General features: G+C 43.7%; 1 protein-coding gene across 2 annotated transcripts in view; it reads left to right on the forward strand.

Moving 5' to 3' along the window:
• Nucleotides 1-17,916, forward strand: part of DIS3L (DIS3 like exosome 3'-5' exoribonuclease) — a 35,335-nt gene that overhangs the window by 12,432 nt on the left and 4,987 nt on the right. The window contains exons 5-14 of one of the 2 annotated variants that reach the window (XM_032233528.1): nucleotides 2,415-2,591; nucleotides 7,111-7,189; nucleotides 8,045-8,224; nucleotides 8,852-9,021; nucleotides 9,128-9,289; nucleotides 11,197-11,444; nucleotides 13,078-13,170; nucleotides 15,022-15,555; nucleotides 16,746-16,900; nucleotides 16,993-17,171. In XM_032233528.1, coding sequence (XP_032089419.1) covers nucleotides 2,415-2,591; nucleotides 7,111-7,189; nucleotides 8,045-8,224; nucleotides 8,852-9,021; nucleotides 9,128-9,289; nucleotides 11,197-11,444; nucleotides 13,078-13,170; nucleotides 15,022-15,555; nucleotides 16,746-16,900; nucleotides 16,993-17,171 — 1,977 coding nt within the window. The remainder of the gene's footprint in view (nucleotides 1-2,414; nucleotides 2,592-7,110; nucleotides 7,190-8,044; nucleotides 8,225-8,851; nucleotides 9,022-9,127; nucleotides 9,290-11,196; nucleotides 11,445-13,077; nucleotides 13,171-15,021; nucleotides 15,556-16,745; nucleotides 16,901-16,992; nucleotides 17,172-17,916) is intronic. The other variant, XM_032233529.1, reaches the window with a different exon arrangement.

The raw sequence follows: 17,916 nt of genomic DNA on the forward strand, positions 1-17,916 counted from the left end.
ATTTAATTTATTTAGAAAATTTATATTACAGCCTACTCACACATGGCAACTCAAGATGGCTTACAAGAATATAAAAACACAATATAAAAGAAAAACCATAAAAAATAAAATAATAAAATAATAATGTCTGCCCCCCCCCCCCCCAACTTCCCCTACCCCAGCGACAACACACATTCATACGCCAGTTTTGCTTAAAACTGGAACTTCAACGTTTTGGCAACAATTGGTTCACTAACAATAGCGGTGTTCGCTTAACAACTGTTGCAAAAAAAAGGTTGTTAAAAGTCACGTGACCAACCCATTTACAAGCATCACAGCCATGAGGGGCAGACTCCCTTATGGTCGTAAGTTGAGGACTACCTGTAATAGACTTTCAGGTTCTTTCTTTTCGAATCCATGAAGAAGGATCTGGATTTGTCCTTTTAGAACCGGAGGGAGGATTTTTTTTTTCATAAAGTACCTATTGGCCCAGTTTGGAGTCACTCCTGATATTGGGAGGATCCACAACCCCATTTGAGGGCAAAGAGGCATTTGCTGCCTTTCAGAAATGAATGTTGTGCTCTTCAACACCTTACCTTTGTCAGGGTGCCAAATAGCATCCAAAATTGAATCAGAGTTCAAAGCAAAGTATTGCTCAAAGTTCCAATTTATGTTGTCACATCTGGGAAAACCCGAATCTGAAAGCTTCCTGGTTTTCCCCACCCAGTTGAAATTCAAGATCTTCCCCCCATACCCACAAGTCCATGATACAGTCCAACCTTCCACTGCCATGCTGGCAGCTCCACCCATCCAGTTCCAGTCAGGTGCAGAGGTGCCAAGACAAAGGATGACCTTGGCTTTCTAGAATTTTTTTTGTTATGGCTACATAGCATCTCTCCTTGCAATCCTCCCTCCCATTTTCTCACAATAGAAAATGTATAGTAGAATAATAGAAAGTGTGGCAGGCCAAAGATCCAAAAGAAAAGATGGCTGCAGGCCTGACAACCTTCCTATTGGCTGCAAGTCCCCTACCTTGTTTAAGGTACCTGGAGCCCATCAATTCCAGCCTCGCTGAGAATTGAGATGCCCTCTTTGCAGAGATGCCCTCATGCTCTTAGAAGTGGAAGTTGACTGTTTTGCTGGGTTTTAAGGTTCGTGCACCAAAGAGACACGGCTTTCTTTTGACAGAGCGTGTTCTATGAGTGGTTCATGGATTCCCCCCTCCCCCCCAGACCTTCTCTGGACCTGAGTTCGGAGGAGGGTGAATTTGAGTCGACAGAGTAAAGCACAGAGCTGAGTGTTGGGTCAGGAGTGCTGGCCTGACGGAGCAGCCTCAGCTGGGTCGTTGGAAAAGCGACAGGCTGAAGCTGACCAGCTGCAGCCAGTTGGTCAGGAGGCTCCAGGCTAAGAGTCAGAACAGCTGTTGCCTTTTAGCAGTGAGGAGGAGGTAGACCAGAGAGGAGGCAGGCACAACACCTGTCAGCTAGGCCAGTGGTCTCCAACTTTGGCAACTTTAAGACCTGTGGACTTCAACTCCCAGAGTTCCTCAGCCAGCTTTGCTGGCTGAGGAACTCTGGGAGTTGAAGTCCACAGGTCTTAAAGTTGCCAAGGTTGGAGACCACTGAGCTAGGCTACTCGTGTGGAGGCATCCTTGCTTCTCATGAAGGATTGCACAGCATCCCCTGCTTAACCCCATACGGAGGGCTTGAGTGTTGTTGGAGCCGCGTGTCCAGTTCTGTGCCTTGTGTGTTCCTGCTGTGTATCCTGAACTCATTTGACTTATGAACTTCTTTCCTGGACTTCATGTGTGCCCATTGGACTCGGTTACCCAGCGACTCTCATACTGTGCTCAAAATCCAGACCTGCGCAACGGGGGTTTTCTCTGAGGACCTGTTTGCAGGGCTTGAATAAATACCTGTGGAACTCTTGCTGTATGTGTGATGGTGGCGAGGAGTTGGGCAGCACACCAAGTGGACATGTGCCCAGCTCCTTTGAAGTGTCGTCCTGTGCGCTGCGCATCTCAACTCCCTGCAGAAAAGTAATGGACGTCTTGCTCCCCTCACTTCAGTCACTGGAAGTGCTATTAACTGGTCTTCCCCAGGCCTTGTAATGGTATGTGGGAATGGCCTTGGAGGCGGGAGGAAGAACTGCAGGCGAGAGAGTGGTTGGATAAGACGCAGCAGAGGCTGGATAAGCAACATGGGCGTGGCAAACAGCTCAGAAAGGACCCTCCCTAGTTTCTGGGATGTAAAGGGGAGGGGAGGAGAGCTATACATTGAGACTGGTAAGATTCTGTTAAAGTGATCTCAGTGTAAAGTAGAACTACTTCTTGGGGGTATGTTTGTTGACTGGCCTCTCTTGCAGAGCTGACATCAATCTTGCAATTCATGAAGTAAATTGGTGGGTAACTTCTTTTTTGTTGTCTGTGCACACAGAATTATTTGGACAACTTCTGGCCTGATTTAAAAGCCGCTCAAGAGCTTTTGGATTCCATCCTCCAGTCGCGACGTGAACGGGAAAGCGAAAGCCATGAAAACAGCGGGAAGGAATATCCCGAGCATCTCCCTATAGAGACCCTGGAAGCTGGGATCAAATCAGGACACTACATCCAGGTGAGGCTTCCAATGCACACACAGAAAGCGGAAATGTCAGAGGGGAAATTAACAGTATTTCTGACCTCAAAGTAGCTCAACAACAACAGAGCCTTTTCAGTGGGAGTGTAAGGCCCAGCTCCTCCTCCTCCTCATTCGAGAAAGAAAAGACTCTTGAAACTTAGCATTTCAAAAGGGACCTTTTATTGAACAGGAGTGATAGCAGGGCGAAATCAAAGCAGGCTCTGAGGGCCCTCAGGCCATGCAGTTAGAATAAAAGGAATTAGAGACCCCTCCCAACAGCCCAGTGTGGATTCAGCCAATCCGCAGGTCTGAAGATGTTATTGTACCGTCCGCTCTGAGAAAGCACCAGGCTAAAGGTTATAAATCAATGGTTACAGGATACATAGGAGAGAGAGTAGTAAAGTATAAAAGTATACAAAGTTTACATTTTAGTTTACACTAAAGATGCCCAATGCCCTCTTCCCCTGAAGAATGGCAGATTCACAGATCTGACAATGAGCTTACTTTAAACTTCCAAGCATCTTTCTTTAAAATCTGCAGACCAGATCAGGCAATCTGGCCAAGTGGGTCGATTTTGCTAGAGTCGGCTGTAAATGCCAAAAGAGGCAGACCTGCACAGAATAATAAGCCATGAGCTATGATAATATTTATATGCAGTTTTTTTTTCCTGGAAATAATGGTGAAAATGTTAGAGGGTCGGAGATATGTCAAAACGGGTATGGGAAATTCCTGAAAATAGGAGCCCTTCCTATGTATTTCATCTCTCTTGCTCTTTTCCCTCAATAGTATAAAAGGGTTATTGTCTCTGTAGGTAAAATAAAAGGGCCCAGAATCTTGGCAGCTGTGTCTCTGCTGGCCTTTGTAGAATTACGGAATTGGTAGGAAAAAAGCCCCAAATCCACAAAACGAAAATCCGGAGCGTTTAGCAGCAATTTATTTTAGATAAATTGAAAATGGCCTGACAAGTAGTAATAAAAATTAGCCGTTTATGACTCTGAAAATGACATAGCGAAGCAACTGTAATAAACGGAGCACAGCTGGCCAGATAAAATAAATAACATGGCTTGGTTGATGGCGTTTGCCCCAAGCTTCAAAGAACTGGGGAAAGCTAATAGAAGAGAGGCCAGTTTGATGGGTATAATATCTGCAGCATGAGGCAGTGAGTCCCAAGGGTGTTTTGTTTTTTTTCAAGAGGCAACTGGACTTTCTGGTTTTTCTTTGAAGACGTTTCGCTTTTCAGTTCAAGAAGCTTCTTGGATGAGAAGCAAAATGTCTTCAAAGAAAAACCAGAAAGTCCAGTTGCTTCCTGAAAAAGCACCTTTGTGGCAGCCGTAACCTGGATGACTGAGAATCTGTACAGAATTTTAGAGTTTAGAGTTTTATTTCATTTGTATGCCGCCCTTTTCCCTAAGGGGACTAAGGGCGGCTCACAACTCAAGAAGGGAAGGGGGGGATACAGACAATTTAACAACAACACAAAACAATACATAGTTAAAAGCACAACAATCATACCACTCGAGATAGGGGCAGCGAATCTTTAGCCCCAGGCCTGTCGGAACAGCCAGGTTTTAAGGGCTATGCGGAAGGCTTGGAGGGTGGTGAGGGTACGAATCTCCACGGGGAGTTCGTTCCAGAGGGTCGGAGCAGCCATAGAGAAGGCTCTCCTCCGGGTAGTCGCCAGTCGACACTGGCCGGCGGATGGAATTCAGAGGAGGCCTAGTCTGTGGGATCTAATTGGTCTAGTGGAGGTAATTGGCAGCAGGCGGTCTCTCAAGTACCCAGGTCCAATACCATGAAGGGCTTTATAAGTGACGACTAGCGCCTTGAAGAGTATCCGGAGACCAATAGGCAGCCAGTGCAGCTCGCGGAGGATAGGTGTTACGTGGGTGAACCGAGGTGCACCCACAATCGCTCGCGCGGCTGCATTCTGGACAAGCTGAAGTCGCCGAATACTCTTCAAGGGCTGCCCCATGTAGAGCACGTTGCAGTAGTCATACAATTTGGGATGAAGACCCTTGGAATGATGTGGGAGTAGGAATGGATTTCCAGCGGGAAAAATTGCAGACTACAGAACCAGGAGCCCCAATCAGGTGACCCTGGGGACACAGAAAAACCATCCAGTCAGAGCTGAAGAAGCTTCTGGGATGAGAAGTGAAACGTCTTCAAAAGAAAAAAACCAGAAAGTCCAGTTGCCTCCTGGAAAAGCACCTTTGGGGCCACCATGGCCTGGGTGGCAGAGAATCTCCATAGACAGAACCCATGTGGTTCGCTGCTTAAGGGGTTGAATTAAGAGCCGCAGAGGCTCAGGTTCAAATCTTTTCTCGCCATGAAAACTCAGTGACTTTTAGTGTCAGCCGGTATCTCATCCAGGCTGCCTCTCCGGGTTGAAGTTGTAGGGAAAATTAAAGGTACAGGTTGCCTTGACTTACAACAGTTCATTTAGTGACCATTTGAAGTTACAACAGGATTGGGGAAAAGTGACTTCTGACCATTTTTCATGTGATCAAAATTCAGACATTTTGCAACTGGCATGTCTTAGGAGACGTGATCCCCTTTTGCAACCTTCTCACGAGCAAAGTCAGTGGGGAAGCCAGATCACTTAACCACCATCTTACTAACTTAACAACTTCAGGGATTCACTTAACAATTGTGGAAAGAAAGGTCGTAAAATGGTGCAAAGCTCACTTAACAAATGCTTCCCTTAACGACAGAAACATTGGGCTCAATTGCAGTCGTAAATCGAAGACTACTTGTATTGCATTCACCTAGATCAGAATTTCCCAACCTTGGAAACTTTTCAAACCTGTAGATTTCAATCCCCAGAATCCCCTAGCCAGCTTCCCACAAGCAAGTTTAATGGGGAAAGCTGGGTTTGCTTAACAACTTATGTGATTCACTTAGCAACTGCAGTGATACACTTAACAACCATGTCAAAAAGGTCATAAAATCAGATGCAACTCATCCAGCAACTGCCTTGCTTAGCAGTTGAAATCCTGGTTCCAGGGGACTACCTCTATTAAAAATACTTGAGTAAGGAATCATCCCCTCCTTGTGTTCCTCATCCTTTCTCATCAGGACCAACTTTGCTTTGTTGCATGTGACTTTATTTTTAAAATACTTATTTATCTTGTGCACGAATACAAATGGACATTTTATGATACCTAAACCATTCGGCTGGTAAAAATTCTCAGTATTCCTCCAGGCAGCACTTAAAAGAATGTCAGCCAGCAAATCAAACAAAGAATATCCAGGACAAACAAAAATAAATATGGACTGCCATTCATTTCCATGCTGTGGGTGGCTCTCTTTAGTATTTGAATCCTGAAGCAATCTTTATACTAGGTATTTCCAAAGCCCTTCACGGTTCAATTCTTTGCTTATCTTAAACCACGACTAATGATTGTCACTCATTTCCTAATACTCTGATACCACAGAGATGCTCTTATCAATATAATTGAGAAAAACCTCCCTTTACAGTATATAATCAGGGAACTGAAATAAACCAAGGCTTTGCCATGTATGATTCTGAAACTGCTCCACAATTTAAAAAATATTTTTTTAAAAAACACCGATGCAATCAATCCTTACATTAACAGACGGATAGAATCAAGATCATGTGAAGTGTTAGTACTGCTTTATAAGGCCTTGGTAAGGCCACACTTGGAATACTGCACCCAGTTTTGGTTGCCACGATGTAGAAAAGATGTGGAGACTCTGGAAAGAGTGCAGAGAAGAGCAACAAAGATGATTAGGGGACTGGAAGCTAAAACATATGAAGAACGGTTGCAGTAAAGTTTAATGAAAAGAAGGACTAGAGGAGACATGATAGCAGTGTTTCAATATCTCAGGGGCTGCCACAAAGAAGAGGGAGTCAAACTATTCTCTAAGGCACCTGAGGATAGAACAAGAAGCCATGGGTGGAAATTAATCAAGGAGAGAAGCAACCTGGAATTAAGGAGAAATTTCATGACAGTGACAATTATTCAGTGTAACTGTTTCCCTCCAGAGGTTGTGGGTACTCCATCACTGGAGGCTTTCAGGAAGAGATGGGATAGTCATTTTAATGGGATGGTATATGGCCATGATTGCGAACCTATGGCACATGTGCCCGAAGTACGCACGGCATCACCTGTTCCTCTTCCGCGATGGTCAGCTGGCTTTTGTGCATGCGGCAGTGAGCCAGCTGATTGATGCGTGCGCAGCAGTAACCGGAAGACTTGCTGGCCGGCTCCCATGCATGCACCCCAAACCAGAAGTTCATTTTTGGGAGCAAGCATGCCCCCTGGGCAGCTCCTCTTCCTGGTTGCGGCCCAGATGAGAGCAGCACACTCAAAGTGCTTCCTTTGCGGCGCTCGGTGCTGCGTGTGCTTGCTCAACATCCCTTTTGGGCAGGCAGTGCTGAAAAGGTTCGCCATCACTGGCATATGGTCTCTTGCCATGAACGGGGCTGGACTAGAAAGCCTCCGAGGTTCCTTCCAACTCTGCTATTCTTTTATTTTATTGTTCGTTTTTGTAGGGGGTCTTGAATGTGAATAAGCACAGAGCCCAAGTAGAGGCATTCATGCGACTTCAAGGCGCTAGCAACAAGGAGAAAGGTGAGGACAAATTCAGCACACTCCCTTTGCCTTCCTGTGCAATGTACCCTTGGGGCAATTTAAATTAATTTAAAATTCAATTTCATTAAAAATTCAATTCAATATTATTCTTTTCATTTATACCTCAATCCCTGACCTAACTAGGCTACCTGAAAGAAAGGCTGGCTGAATGAGTGGAATCTGCTTTTGAGAATGCTGTTTCCACATTTCTCTGACCTTTGCCCCTGTGGTGGGTTCAGCTGAACTTCAGGGCCATTTGAGGGATGGGTTCCCTAAAGCTATTGAGGATACTTGGAACAGGAATGGATTGGATTGGGATAACAATTAGCAAGATTAATATCCTGCAATGTTGGGCAGGTTTTTAAAAAAAAAACTGACAAGCCATATCTTAACAGTTATGTTAAAATGAGGCTTTTTTGCATATTTGATTTTTTAAAATAATATTGTTCCACTTTAATTAATTATTCGTTATTGAATGGATCATCTCTCTTATCCATGAATATCCTTAATTAACAAACTGAATCAGATTGAAAATCTCCTGTCTCTTTTTTTCTCTCCTCTCTAACGCTGGAGATCCTAGTTCTCTTGATCCATAATTATATTATAAGAGCCGAGGTGGCGCAGTGGTTAAATGCAGCACTGCAGGCTACTGCTAGATCAGCAGTTCAGCGGTTCAAATCTCACCGGCTCAGGGTTGACTCAGCCTTCCATCCTTCCGAGGTGGGTAAAATGAGGACCCAGATTGTTGGGGGCAATATGCTGACTCTCTGTAAACCGCTTAGAGAGGGCTGAAAGCCCTATGAAGCGGTATATAAGTCTACTGCTATTGCTATATTTTCCTTCCTTGGCACCTAGATCTCAAGACGGATGTTCTCATTTACGGCACAAAAGCTCGGAATAGGGCAATCCATGGGGATGTGGTGGCCGTGGAATTATTGCCTCAGAAGGAGTGGAAAAGACGGACAGCGGCCCTCGGAGAGAATGAGGGCGAAGAGAAAACCCCTGGGGAGGTTTATGGTGAACCCATGCCCACCGGTACGTGTCCAAGAAGAAACCAGTCTCGTATTTGGATCAGCTCCCAGCCCAAATTATACTTCGGTTTTATTATCAAGTGTAAGGCAGGTCTTGGGGGAGAGGATATTGGTGTGTGTAGGACTGGGATGGGTTCTGATATGGTGCTTAATTGTGTAAGTGTGCATTCTGAAATTCTGAAAGAGCAACCAGGATGATGAGGGGTCTGGAGGCTAAAACACGATGAACGGTTGCAGGAACTGGGCATGGCTAGTCTAGGGAAGAGAAGGACCAGGGGAGACAGGATAGCATCTTCCAATATTTGTGGGGCTGCCACAGAGAGGAGATGCTCAAGCTATTTTCCAAAGCACCCAAAGGCCAGACAAGGATTAATGGATGGAAACTGAACAAGGAGAGATTCAACCTGGAAATGAGGAATTTTCTGACAGTGAGAACAATCAACCAATGGAACAGAAGTTGCTTTTAGAAGGTGTGGGAGCTTCATTACTTGAGACTTTCAAGAAGAGGCTGGACTGCCCTCTGTCAGAAATGGTATAGGGTCTCCTGCTTGGGAGGGGGATTAGACTAGATGACCTACAGGGTCCCTTCCAACTCTGTTAATCTGATCATTGGCCTCGGTTGCCCTTCCAGGCAAAGTAGTGGGCATCCTGCAGAAGAACTGGCGCGAGTATGTGGTCACTTTCCCATCCAGGGAAGAGAATCAGTTGCACAGCAAAAACGCCCAGAAGGTTCTTGTGACCCCATGGGATTACAGGATCCCCAAAATCCGAATAAGCACTCAGCAGGCCGAGGCATTGCAGGTGAGCGGTTGTTTGGCCTTCAACGTTCCCTCAGAGTCCGTGTTTTTTGTGTGTGTGTGAAGATATTTTCTGTTCTTCTGACACCTCTGATGTGGTTTTGCGTCAGGATTTCCGGGTTGTCGTGCGTATAGATTCTTGGGAATCCACCTCGCTGTACCCCAACGGACATTTTGTGCGGGTTGTAGGCCGGATAGGCGACCTCGAAGGAGAAATACAAACAATTCTGGTGGAGAATACCGTTTCGGTTAGTCCTTTCTCTGAGGCCCAGGTAAGCTTTTGTTGTTCTTGTTCTTTGGTTAAATTAAATTAGATTAGATTAGAATAAGGGTAAATGTTCTCTTCGCACATATGTGCTAGTCGTTCCTGACTGTAGAGGGCAGTGCTCATCTCTGTTTCAAAGCCGAAGAGCCAGTGCTGTTCGAAGACGCGACATGGTGATTTTAAATTAAAAAGTTAAATCAAATTTAGAAATCAAATTAAATTTAGAAATCGAATTAAATTTAGAAATTAAATTAAATTTAGAAATTAAATTAAATTTAAAAATAAAATAAAATTTAAAAATAAAATTAAATTTAGAAATCAAATTAAATTTAAAAATTAAATTTAAAAATTAAATTAAATGTAAAAATTAAATTAAATGTAAAAATCAAATTAAATTTAGAAATTAAATTAAATTTAGAAATTAAATTAAATTTAAAAATTAAATTAAATTTAGAAATTAAATTAAATTTAATTTAAAAATTAAATTAAAATAAAAAATAATTTAGAAATTTAATTTAATTTTAAAATTAAATTTAAATAAAAAAATAAATTTAGAAATTAAATTAAAAAATATTAAATTTAAAAATGAATTTGAATTAAATGTTTCGGGCGGTACACAAGTAGTCCTTTACTTTCAACCGTTCGCTTAGTGACCATTTAAAGTTACAACGGAACTGAAAGAAAGAGACAGTTTTCCACATTTAGAGAGTCCTTGAAGCACTTGGAGGTTTACCTGTGTTAAAGTCATTTTATGACTGTGTTACTAATTTAAGAACAGCAGTGATTCACTTAACAAACGTGACAAGTAAAATGGGGCAAAACTCACTTAACAAATTTCTCACTTAGCAACATAAGTTCTGGGCTCAATTATGGTCGTATGTTGAGGATTACCTGCACTGATGAACTGTTACCTCTCTAGAGCAATGTTTCTCTACCTTGGCAGCTTAAAGATGTGTGGGAAGTTCTGGGAGCTGAAATCCACACCTCTTCAGGTTGCCACGGTTGAGAAATACTTCTAGAAAGTAATACCCAGATCAGTGATTGGCAACCTTTTCTTCCCCATGGTCCCCCCCTAAAAGAGGGTGAAAATTTGGGTGCGTCTTATATACAGAATGTAGCCCACCGACTGTTCCCCACCCTTTGGCCTCTGCCTCCCAGCAATTTGCCTCCTTGCAGCAAACAAGGAAAATGGGGCTTGCAGAGAGGCTGCAATAGGCCATAGCAATCCCTGCAGCCTGAAACAGCTGATGATGGGGAGGCCCTGTTGAAATTGAAAGTGCAACTTGCTGTTTGCTCCAGGAGGCAAATTGCTGGGAGGCAGAGGCAGATTTTTTTTCTTGTGCTAATCAGGCTTTTTACTGTTTGCCGCAAGGAGGTAAGTCAATAACTATAAATGCCTATAGAATGTTCAAATTATTAGACATATTTTTAAAGACTGCTTTATTATTGTTCTAGACAGTTTAACAAAATGAAGAAGGTTTTTAAAATAAATGCTTGATCTGAAGAGGCCCAGTGCTATTGTATCTTCTTTTAAATAGCAGAGAATAAAGTATACTTCCAGAAAGCCACATCAATTTTAACAGCATCTGTACAAGTATAGTCTGAAATGGAACACTACAAACAGTGTATATTGTCTCTAATGTTTGCTGCAAGGAAGCAAATTGCTGGGAGGCAGAAGCAGATTTTCCCCCCTTGTTTTCCTCCCCAAAAGCTAGGTGCATCTTATACTTCGGAGCGTCTTATAGTCCAAAAATATGGTAAATCATAACATTTCTTCAAGGCTTCGCAGACCCTCTGTGACATTGTGTCCCTCCAGGGGTCCATGGACCACAGGTCAAGAATCCCTGAGCTCCATTATACCAGTACTCAGTTTATAACGCAGCATTCTCTTTGTCTCACTCTCGGTTCCTGTAGATGTGTGAGATGCCTACTCTCATCCAAGAGAAGCCATGGCAAGTAAGTGCAGAAGAGCAGCAGAAACGCCTCGATCTGAGAGAGACCCATTTGGTCTTCAGCATTGACCCAAAAGGCTGCGAAGATGTGGATGATGCCCTCTCCATCAGGCTCCTTCCCAATGGCAACCTGGAACTGGGCGTCCACATTGCCGACGTAACTCATTTTGTGGCAGCCAATTCTTACACCGATATGGAGGCCAAAGCAAGGTAGGGCTTTTTCTGTTTAACAGCAAGGGAAATCTGCCAAGTGTCAGGGTTCCAAACAGAATCCAAAATTAAGTCAGAGTCCAAGGCAAAATATTGCTCAAAGTTCCAATTTATGAAGAGAGCCATGTTGGCACATCTGGGAAAACCCAAATCTGAAAGCTTCCAGGTTTTCCCCACCTACTTGAAAGTTCAAGATCTTTCCCCCACACCCACAGGACCATCACATGGTCCAATTTCCCACTGCCACACTGGCATTTCCACCCATCTAGTTCCTGTCAGGTGCAGAGGTGCGGAGACAAAGAATGACCTTGAGCTTCTAGAAAGCTGGTGCTCCTAATAAAGGGGATGTTTCATTAACTACAAAGGGCTTATCATGTTTGGGAACTGGGCAGTGGTGAAATTCATTTTTTTTAACTACCGGTTCTGTGGGCGTGGCTTTGTGGGTGTGGCAGGGGGAGGATACTGCAAAATCTCCATAGCCTCCCCACTCCAGCGGAAAGATATTACAAAATCCCCATTCCCTCCCCACTCTGAGGCCAGCCAGAGGTGGCATTTGCCGGTTCTCCAAACTACTCAAAATTTCCACTACCGGTTCTCCAGAACCTGTCAGAACCTGCTGGATTTCACTCCTGGAACCAGGTCAGAACAAGTTCATTTAATGGCCATTGAAATGTGTGTGCCTTTGAGTCACTGTGGTCTCCTGAACAGGTCCTTACAGGTTCTTTTGGGCAAGATTTTGAGAATGGTTTGCCATTGGCGGCTTCCTAGGGCTGAGAGAGAGTGACTGGCCCAAAGTCACCCAGCTGGCTTTCAGGCACCAGAAAAGGCTACAACTCAGGCTACAACTCAGTATCTGGCCCAAGGCCTTAGCCACAACACCAGAACGACTCTCAACAAAGATTTAACATGTTTTCATTAATCCAAATGCTACATGAAACCTACACCTCTTGTCTAGTTAAAGTTATTTTATATTCCGTAATTAAAAGCCTGAACACATCCGAATATGTTACCAAGCGAGCTGCCTGGAGCTGTCCAGGAGTCAAGACTGACTCGAAGGCTTAAAAAGACCATGATGCTACAAGGTGTATCTAATCTTTTTTAAAGCTTCAAAATGTCCAATGAGAAAATGATACTAAATTATATTTGGGTTTGCGGAAAATATAAACTGAGATTTGAAAGAGACACCTATAACAATAGAAAAAAAAAGGGAGAGAGGAAGAGGAGGGAAGGAAGGAAGAGGTAAGGAGAGGAGGGTGGAAGGGAGAGAAAGAGAAGGCGAGAGGGTAGGAAGGGGATGGGGAAGAGGAAGAATAGGAGTAGGGGAGAGATAAGGGAAGAAGAAGGAAGGGGAAGGAGAGGAGGAAGAAAGGAAGTAGAGAAGGGAGGGAGGGAGAAAAAAAAGAGAAAATAAGGTGATGTTAAAACAGGCAGAAGGGATGGTAAATAAAGCAACCCAAATTTATATTATCAACTTTTAAATGGAATAACATATGAATGATAAATGTAAAGAAGAAGAATTATGTGAATATATACCTATAATTATATGTAAGAGAATAAAAAATAAAAAACTTCAAAAACATATTCAGTGAGAGAAAAACCACTCAGTACTTTTGCTTTGCTCCCAATTTCTTAGGGCTACTACTTATTACTTAGCTGACCGTCGTTATGACATGTTGCCTGCCATCTTGAGTGCCAATTTATGCTCTCTTCTTGGGAACATGGACAGGTGAGTTTTAAGCCTTATCAGCTCCTTGTGTTGGAGAAGTTAAGCTAACACCCCCACACCACCACCTTAGTACACCTTTTCACCAACACTAACTCTGGTAGGAGCTATGATTCTAAAGATAAAGACTTGCCGTCTTTTAACAAAGAAAATACAGGCTGCCTTTTCTTGCCAAGTGTATGACTGGGCTCACCCGCTGCAGTAAAAGATGGTTTTCCAGTAGGGTATGAAAAAACTGTACTTGGTTATAAGGTTATTATAAGGTTACAGAAGTAGAATCTTGCAAATAGAAAGTAAGATGTCCCCAATGCCCTCCCTCCTTCTGCGGGCTGAGACACGTACATGCCATATAGAATTAGAATTAGAATTAGAATAGAGGGAGAGGGAGAGAGAGAGAGAGAGAGAGAGAGAGAGAGAGAGAGAGAGAGAGAGAGAGAGAGAGAGAGAGAGAGAGAGAGAGAGAGAGAGAGAGAGAGAGAGAGCAAAGTAGAGTCTGGAAATGTTAAGTGATTGCTTTAAATGACATAGAATACTTGTAAACTTTTTTTCTGTGTTATTATTATTGTACAAAACATTATGTCAACCCTGAAGCTGACCTGACCAAGGCCATTTTGAGGTTTCAGCATTGCCACAATGGAGCTGAGGGATAGGGAGGGAGGAATAGAGATAACTGGGGTTTTGTAGCCAAAACAAAATACCGTATTTTTTCGGTAGATAGAGGGAGAGAAATACAGTAGGTAATTAGGGGGAGAGAGAGAGTAGGTAGGTAGATAGAGGGAGAGAGAGAGAGAGAGAGAGAGAGAGTAGGTAGGTAAGTAGGTGGGTGGGTGGGTGGGTGGGTAGGTAGGTAGGTAGATGTTTCCAGGTGTATTTATCCACGTGCTGGAGAAGGAAATCACTGACAATCTGCAGTACCTAACACTTTGTTTCTGCTGGCACAGCACTTGATCAATCTAATTCTCATCAATCAGTTAAAGAGCTTTCCAAAAGGGAGAAAAAAAAGATTTTTCATTCTGCAAACCTCCCCAAAACAGGAGGAAAACGGCCCTGGTTTTTTTTTTTCAAAACAAAAAGGCATGAATAGCCTTGGGGGGGCTTGCAGAGTGATCCTGGGGGTGGGGGCAAAAACAAGCAAAAAAGGCCCATTTTCCGCAAAAACGGGCCTGTTTTTTGTCAACAAAATTGCATGCATAGCCTTATGGAGGCTTATAGAGTTCTGCTGGGGGCTGGGGGGGGGGGGAACGGCCCATTTTTTGCTCATTTTTGCCCTCCCCAGTCCCCAGGAGCTCTCTGAACACCTCCATAAGGCTATGCACGGCCATTTTGGTGAACAGGGCGGGGCTTCAGGAGGCAGAAAATACTGTATTCAATGTATAAGACGCACCCAGATTTTCAGCCTCTTTTTTGAGGAAAAAAGGTGTATCTTACACTCCCCAAAATATGGTACTTTCTCCTGGGAACTAAGGACATTCTCACACCTGGTCAGAGAGAGAGGAGGAGTGATGTTATTAGGCAACTGGATGGCACCTTGATTGGGCCATATAACTGTTTGGGGAACGGGAAAAACTTTTACTTTTAATTAAGTGAAAGAATTGGGGTTATTCTTGTAAAAGAGAAGAATATGAGCAACTCCATTTTTACACCTAATACACTTTACATAACACAAGATGAAAACCACAGGAACATTCAGAGTCGGTTTTCACCAGCCTGTGTCAATATGATATATCCAGTAAAACTGTTATTTGAGGAATTTATCTGCCTCGGAGTTCTGTGTGCTATGGGTGTATTTCTTGGAACCCTGACACATTGCTTGTAGGTGCCTTCATTGGGGATGGTTTGAATATTTGTTTTCAGGTATGCCGTGAGTGTTATTTGGGAGCTGGACAAGGCCTCTTATGAAATAAAGAGAGTCCGGTACAAGAGAACCATCATTCGCTCTTCTTACAAACTCTTTTACGAGGCCGCCCAGGCTTTGCTAGAGGGAGACCTGACAGCTGCCACGGAAATCCCGGAGCTCAAAGCCATGGAGGAAAACACACGGCGACAGAAGTTAGAGGAACTGACATGGGCCATCGGGAAATTAACTGATGTTGCCCGCCATCTCCGAGCCAAACGCAGCAGCTACGGAGCCCTGGAGCTGGAAGGGGTGGAAATTAGGGTTCAGCTGGACGACAAGAAGAACATTGATGACCTTATCCCCCGCCAGCCGCTGGAAGTCCACGAGACGATCGCCGAGTGCATGATCCTGGCAAACCACTGGGTGGCCAGGAGGATTTGGGAGGTGTTCCCCTACCAGGCGTTGCTTCGTCAGCATCCCCCGCCCCGGCAGGAGTTTTTTTCTGAGGTCCGAGAATGTGCTGCTGCAAAAGGCTTTTCGATTGACACACGGTAAGTGGATGTATTATTTATTTAATGCATGGCAGGGCTGTCAAACTCCCAGCCCATGGGCTGAATGCATCATGCACTGGCCATGATCTTAATTGTATCCCTCTGTTAATGCAACTTAGCATTGCATTGGCTTGTTTGGATGCCACAGCACATCTTGACTTTATTATACCAGGGGTGAAATCCAGCAGGTTCTGACAGGTTCTGAAATTTTGAGTAGTTTGGAGAACTGGCAAATGCCCTTCTTGCTGGCCCCAGAGTGAAGTGGTAATGGGGATTTTGCAGCATCGTTCCCCTGGAGTGGGGAGGGAATGGGGATTTTGCAATATCCTTTCCCTGTCATGCTCACCAGGCCACACCCACCAAGCCATACCACGGCCACCAAGCCACACCCACAGAACCGGTAGTAAAAAAAATGAATTTCACCACTGTATTATACACTATATTGCCAAAAGTATTCGCTCTCCTGCCTTTCCTCTCATATGAACTTACTGTAAGTGACTTCCCATTCCTAATCCATAGGGTTCAATATGACGTCGGTCCATCCTTTGCAGCTATAACAGCTTCACCTCTTCTGGGAAGGCTGTCCATAAGGTTCAGGAGTGTGTTTATGGGGATTTTTGACCATTCTTCCAGAAGTGCATTTGTGAGGTCACACACTGATGTTGGACGAGTTTACGTGGTCTATCACTTCGTGGCTGAGTTGCTGTCCTTCCCAAACACTTCCACATTCTTATAGTACAACTGACAGTTGACTGTGGAATATTTAGGAGCGAGGAAATGTCACGACTGGATTTGTTGCACAGGTGGCATCCTATCACAGTTCCACGCTGGAATTCACTGAGCTCCTGAGAGCGACCCATCCTTTCACAAATGTTTGTAAAAACAGTCTGCATGCCTAGGTGCTTGATTTTATACACCTATGGCCACAGAAGGAATTGGAACACCTGATTCTGATTATTTGGATGGGTGAGCGAGTACTTTTGGCAATATAGTGTACTTATCAGCTTGAAAACTCTACAGGGCAGGGGTCGGCAACGATGGCCCCTTTACGACCTATGGACTTTTAACTCCAGCTGGCTCAGGAATTCTGGGAGTTGAAGTCCACAGGTCGTAAAGGGACCCTCGTTGCCCACTCCTGTTATGTGGCATTGAGCGATTAAGAGAAGTAATGGTAGTTCTTTCGCTGACAGGTCTAACAAGGCATTAGCTGACTCTCTGGACAGAGCGGTTGACCCTTCTGACCCCCTGGTAAACCAGCTGTTGAGGTCTATGGTCACTCAAGCCATGTCAAACGCGGTCTATTTTTCAACTGGATCCTGTCCCGAGGAAGACTTCTTCCATTACGGTATTTGCTGCCCCGTGGGCGACGGGTCTTGTTTCTTACTTCTGCACCTGGCCTTGCGAACTTTGGGCTTATTCGTGTGCTTTCCACCTTAGGCCTTGCTCTAGATAAATACACCCACTTCACATCACCCATTAGGAGGTACGCAGATATAATTGTCCACAGACTCTTGTTAGTGGCCACCTCAGCAGAAGAGGGAGTGGGTGCGAAAGATGGCTTGCTTGGCAATAAAGAACTTGAAGAGCTATGCAGACATATCAACCACAGAAACCGGGTAAGGCTACGGACCAGTTTCCTTTTATCCATGCCTCATCCAGGTGTCAGGTTTTTCTTTTTTAATGATCATAGTGCTTTAAAACCCAACACCCCCCCCCAAGCCTAATTTAGTTACAAATATTTACTTCCCTCCCTCCCCCCAACCCCCCCACCTTCTCCCCCCACTCTGACTTCCCAGGACCAATATAAGTATAAGTCTTTAACAAAAACAGTCTAAAATATATTTGAAAAGAAAGTAGAAAGTTAATAACGTCTTTAAATTGAGCTTAACTCCTCCTTGCTAGGCTAACTCTAAACAATTTATATCATTCCTGATCTTAATCATAAGCTATCTGGAATTTCTTAGTCCCATATTTATTTTGAATATAATCAATCCATTTTTTCCAGTCTTGTTTATATCTCTCGTTTGAATAGTCCTTAAGATATGCAGATATTTTAGCCATCTCTGCTAGGTTTGTGACTTTCAATTCTTGGATAGTAGGCAAATCTTCCTTCTTCCAGTATTGCGCCACCAAACAATCTAGCTGCAGTTATTAAGTGTAAAATCAAATTAATCTCTACAACTGTACAATCAGTAATTATACCTAATAAAAATAACTGAGGGGTAAACTTTATCCTTTTTTAAGAACATTTTGCATAATCCACCATATTTTTATCCAAAATGCCTTAACCTTTTTGCAAGTCCACCATATATGAAAATATGTAGCGTCCACAGAATCACATCTCCAGCATTTAGGTTGTAA

This window comes from Thamnophis elegans, chromosome 16 (genome assembly GCF_009769535.1).
Source record: "Thamnophis elegans isolate rThaEle1 chromosome 16, rThaEle1.pri, whole genome shotgun sequence".
NCBI classification, from domain to species: domain Eukaryota; kingdom Metazoa; phylum Chordata; class Lepidosauria; order Squamata; family Colubridae; genus Thamnophis; species Thamnophis elegans.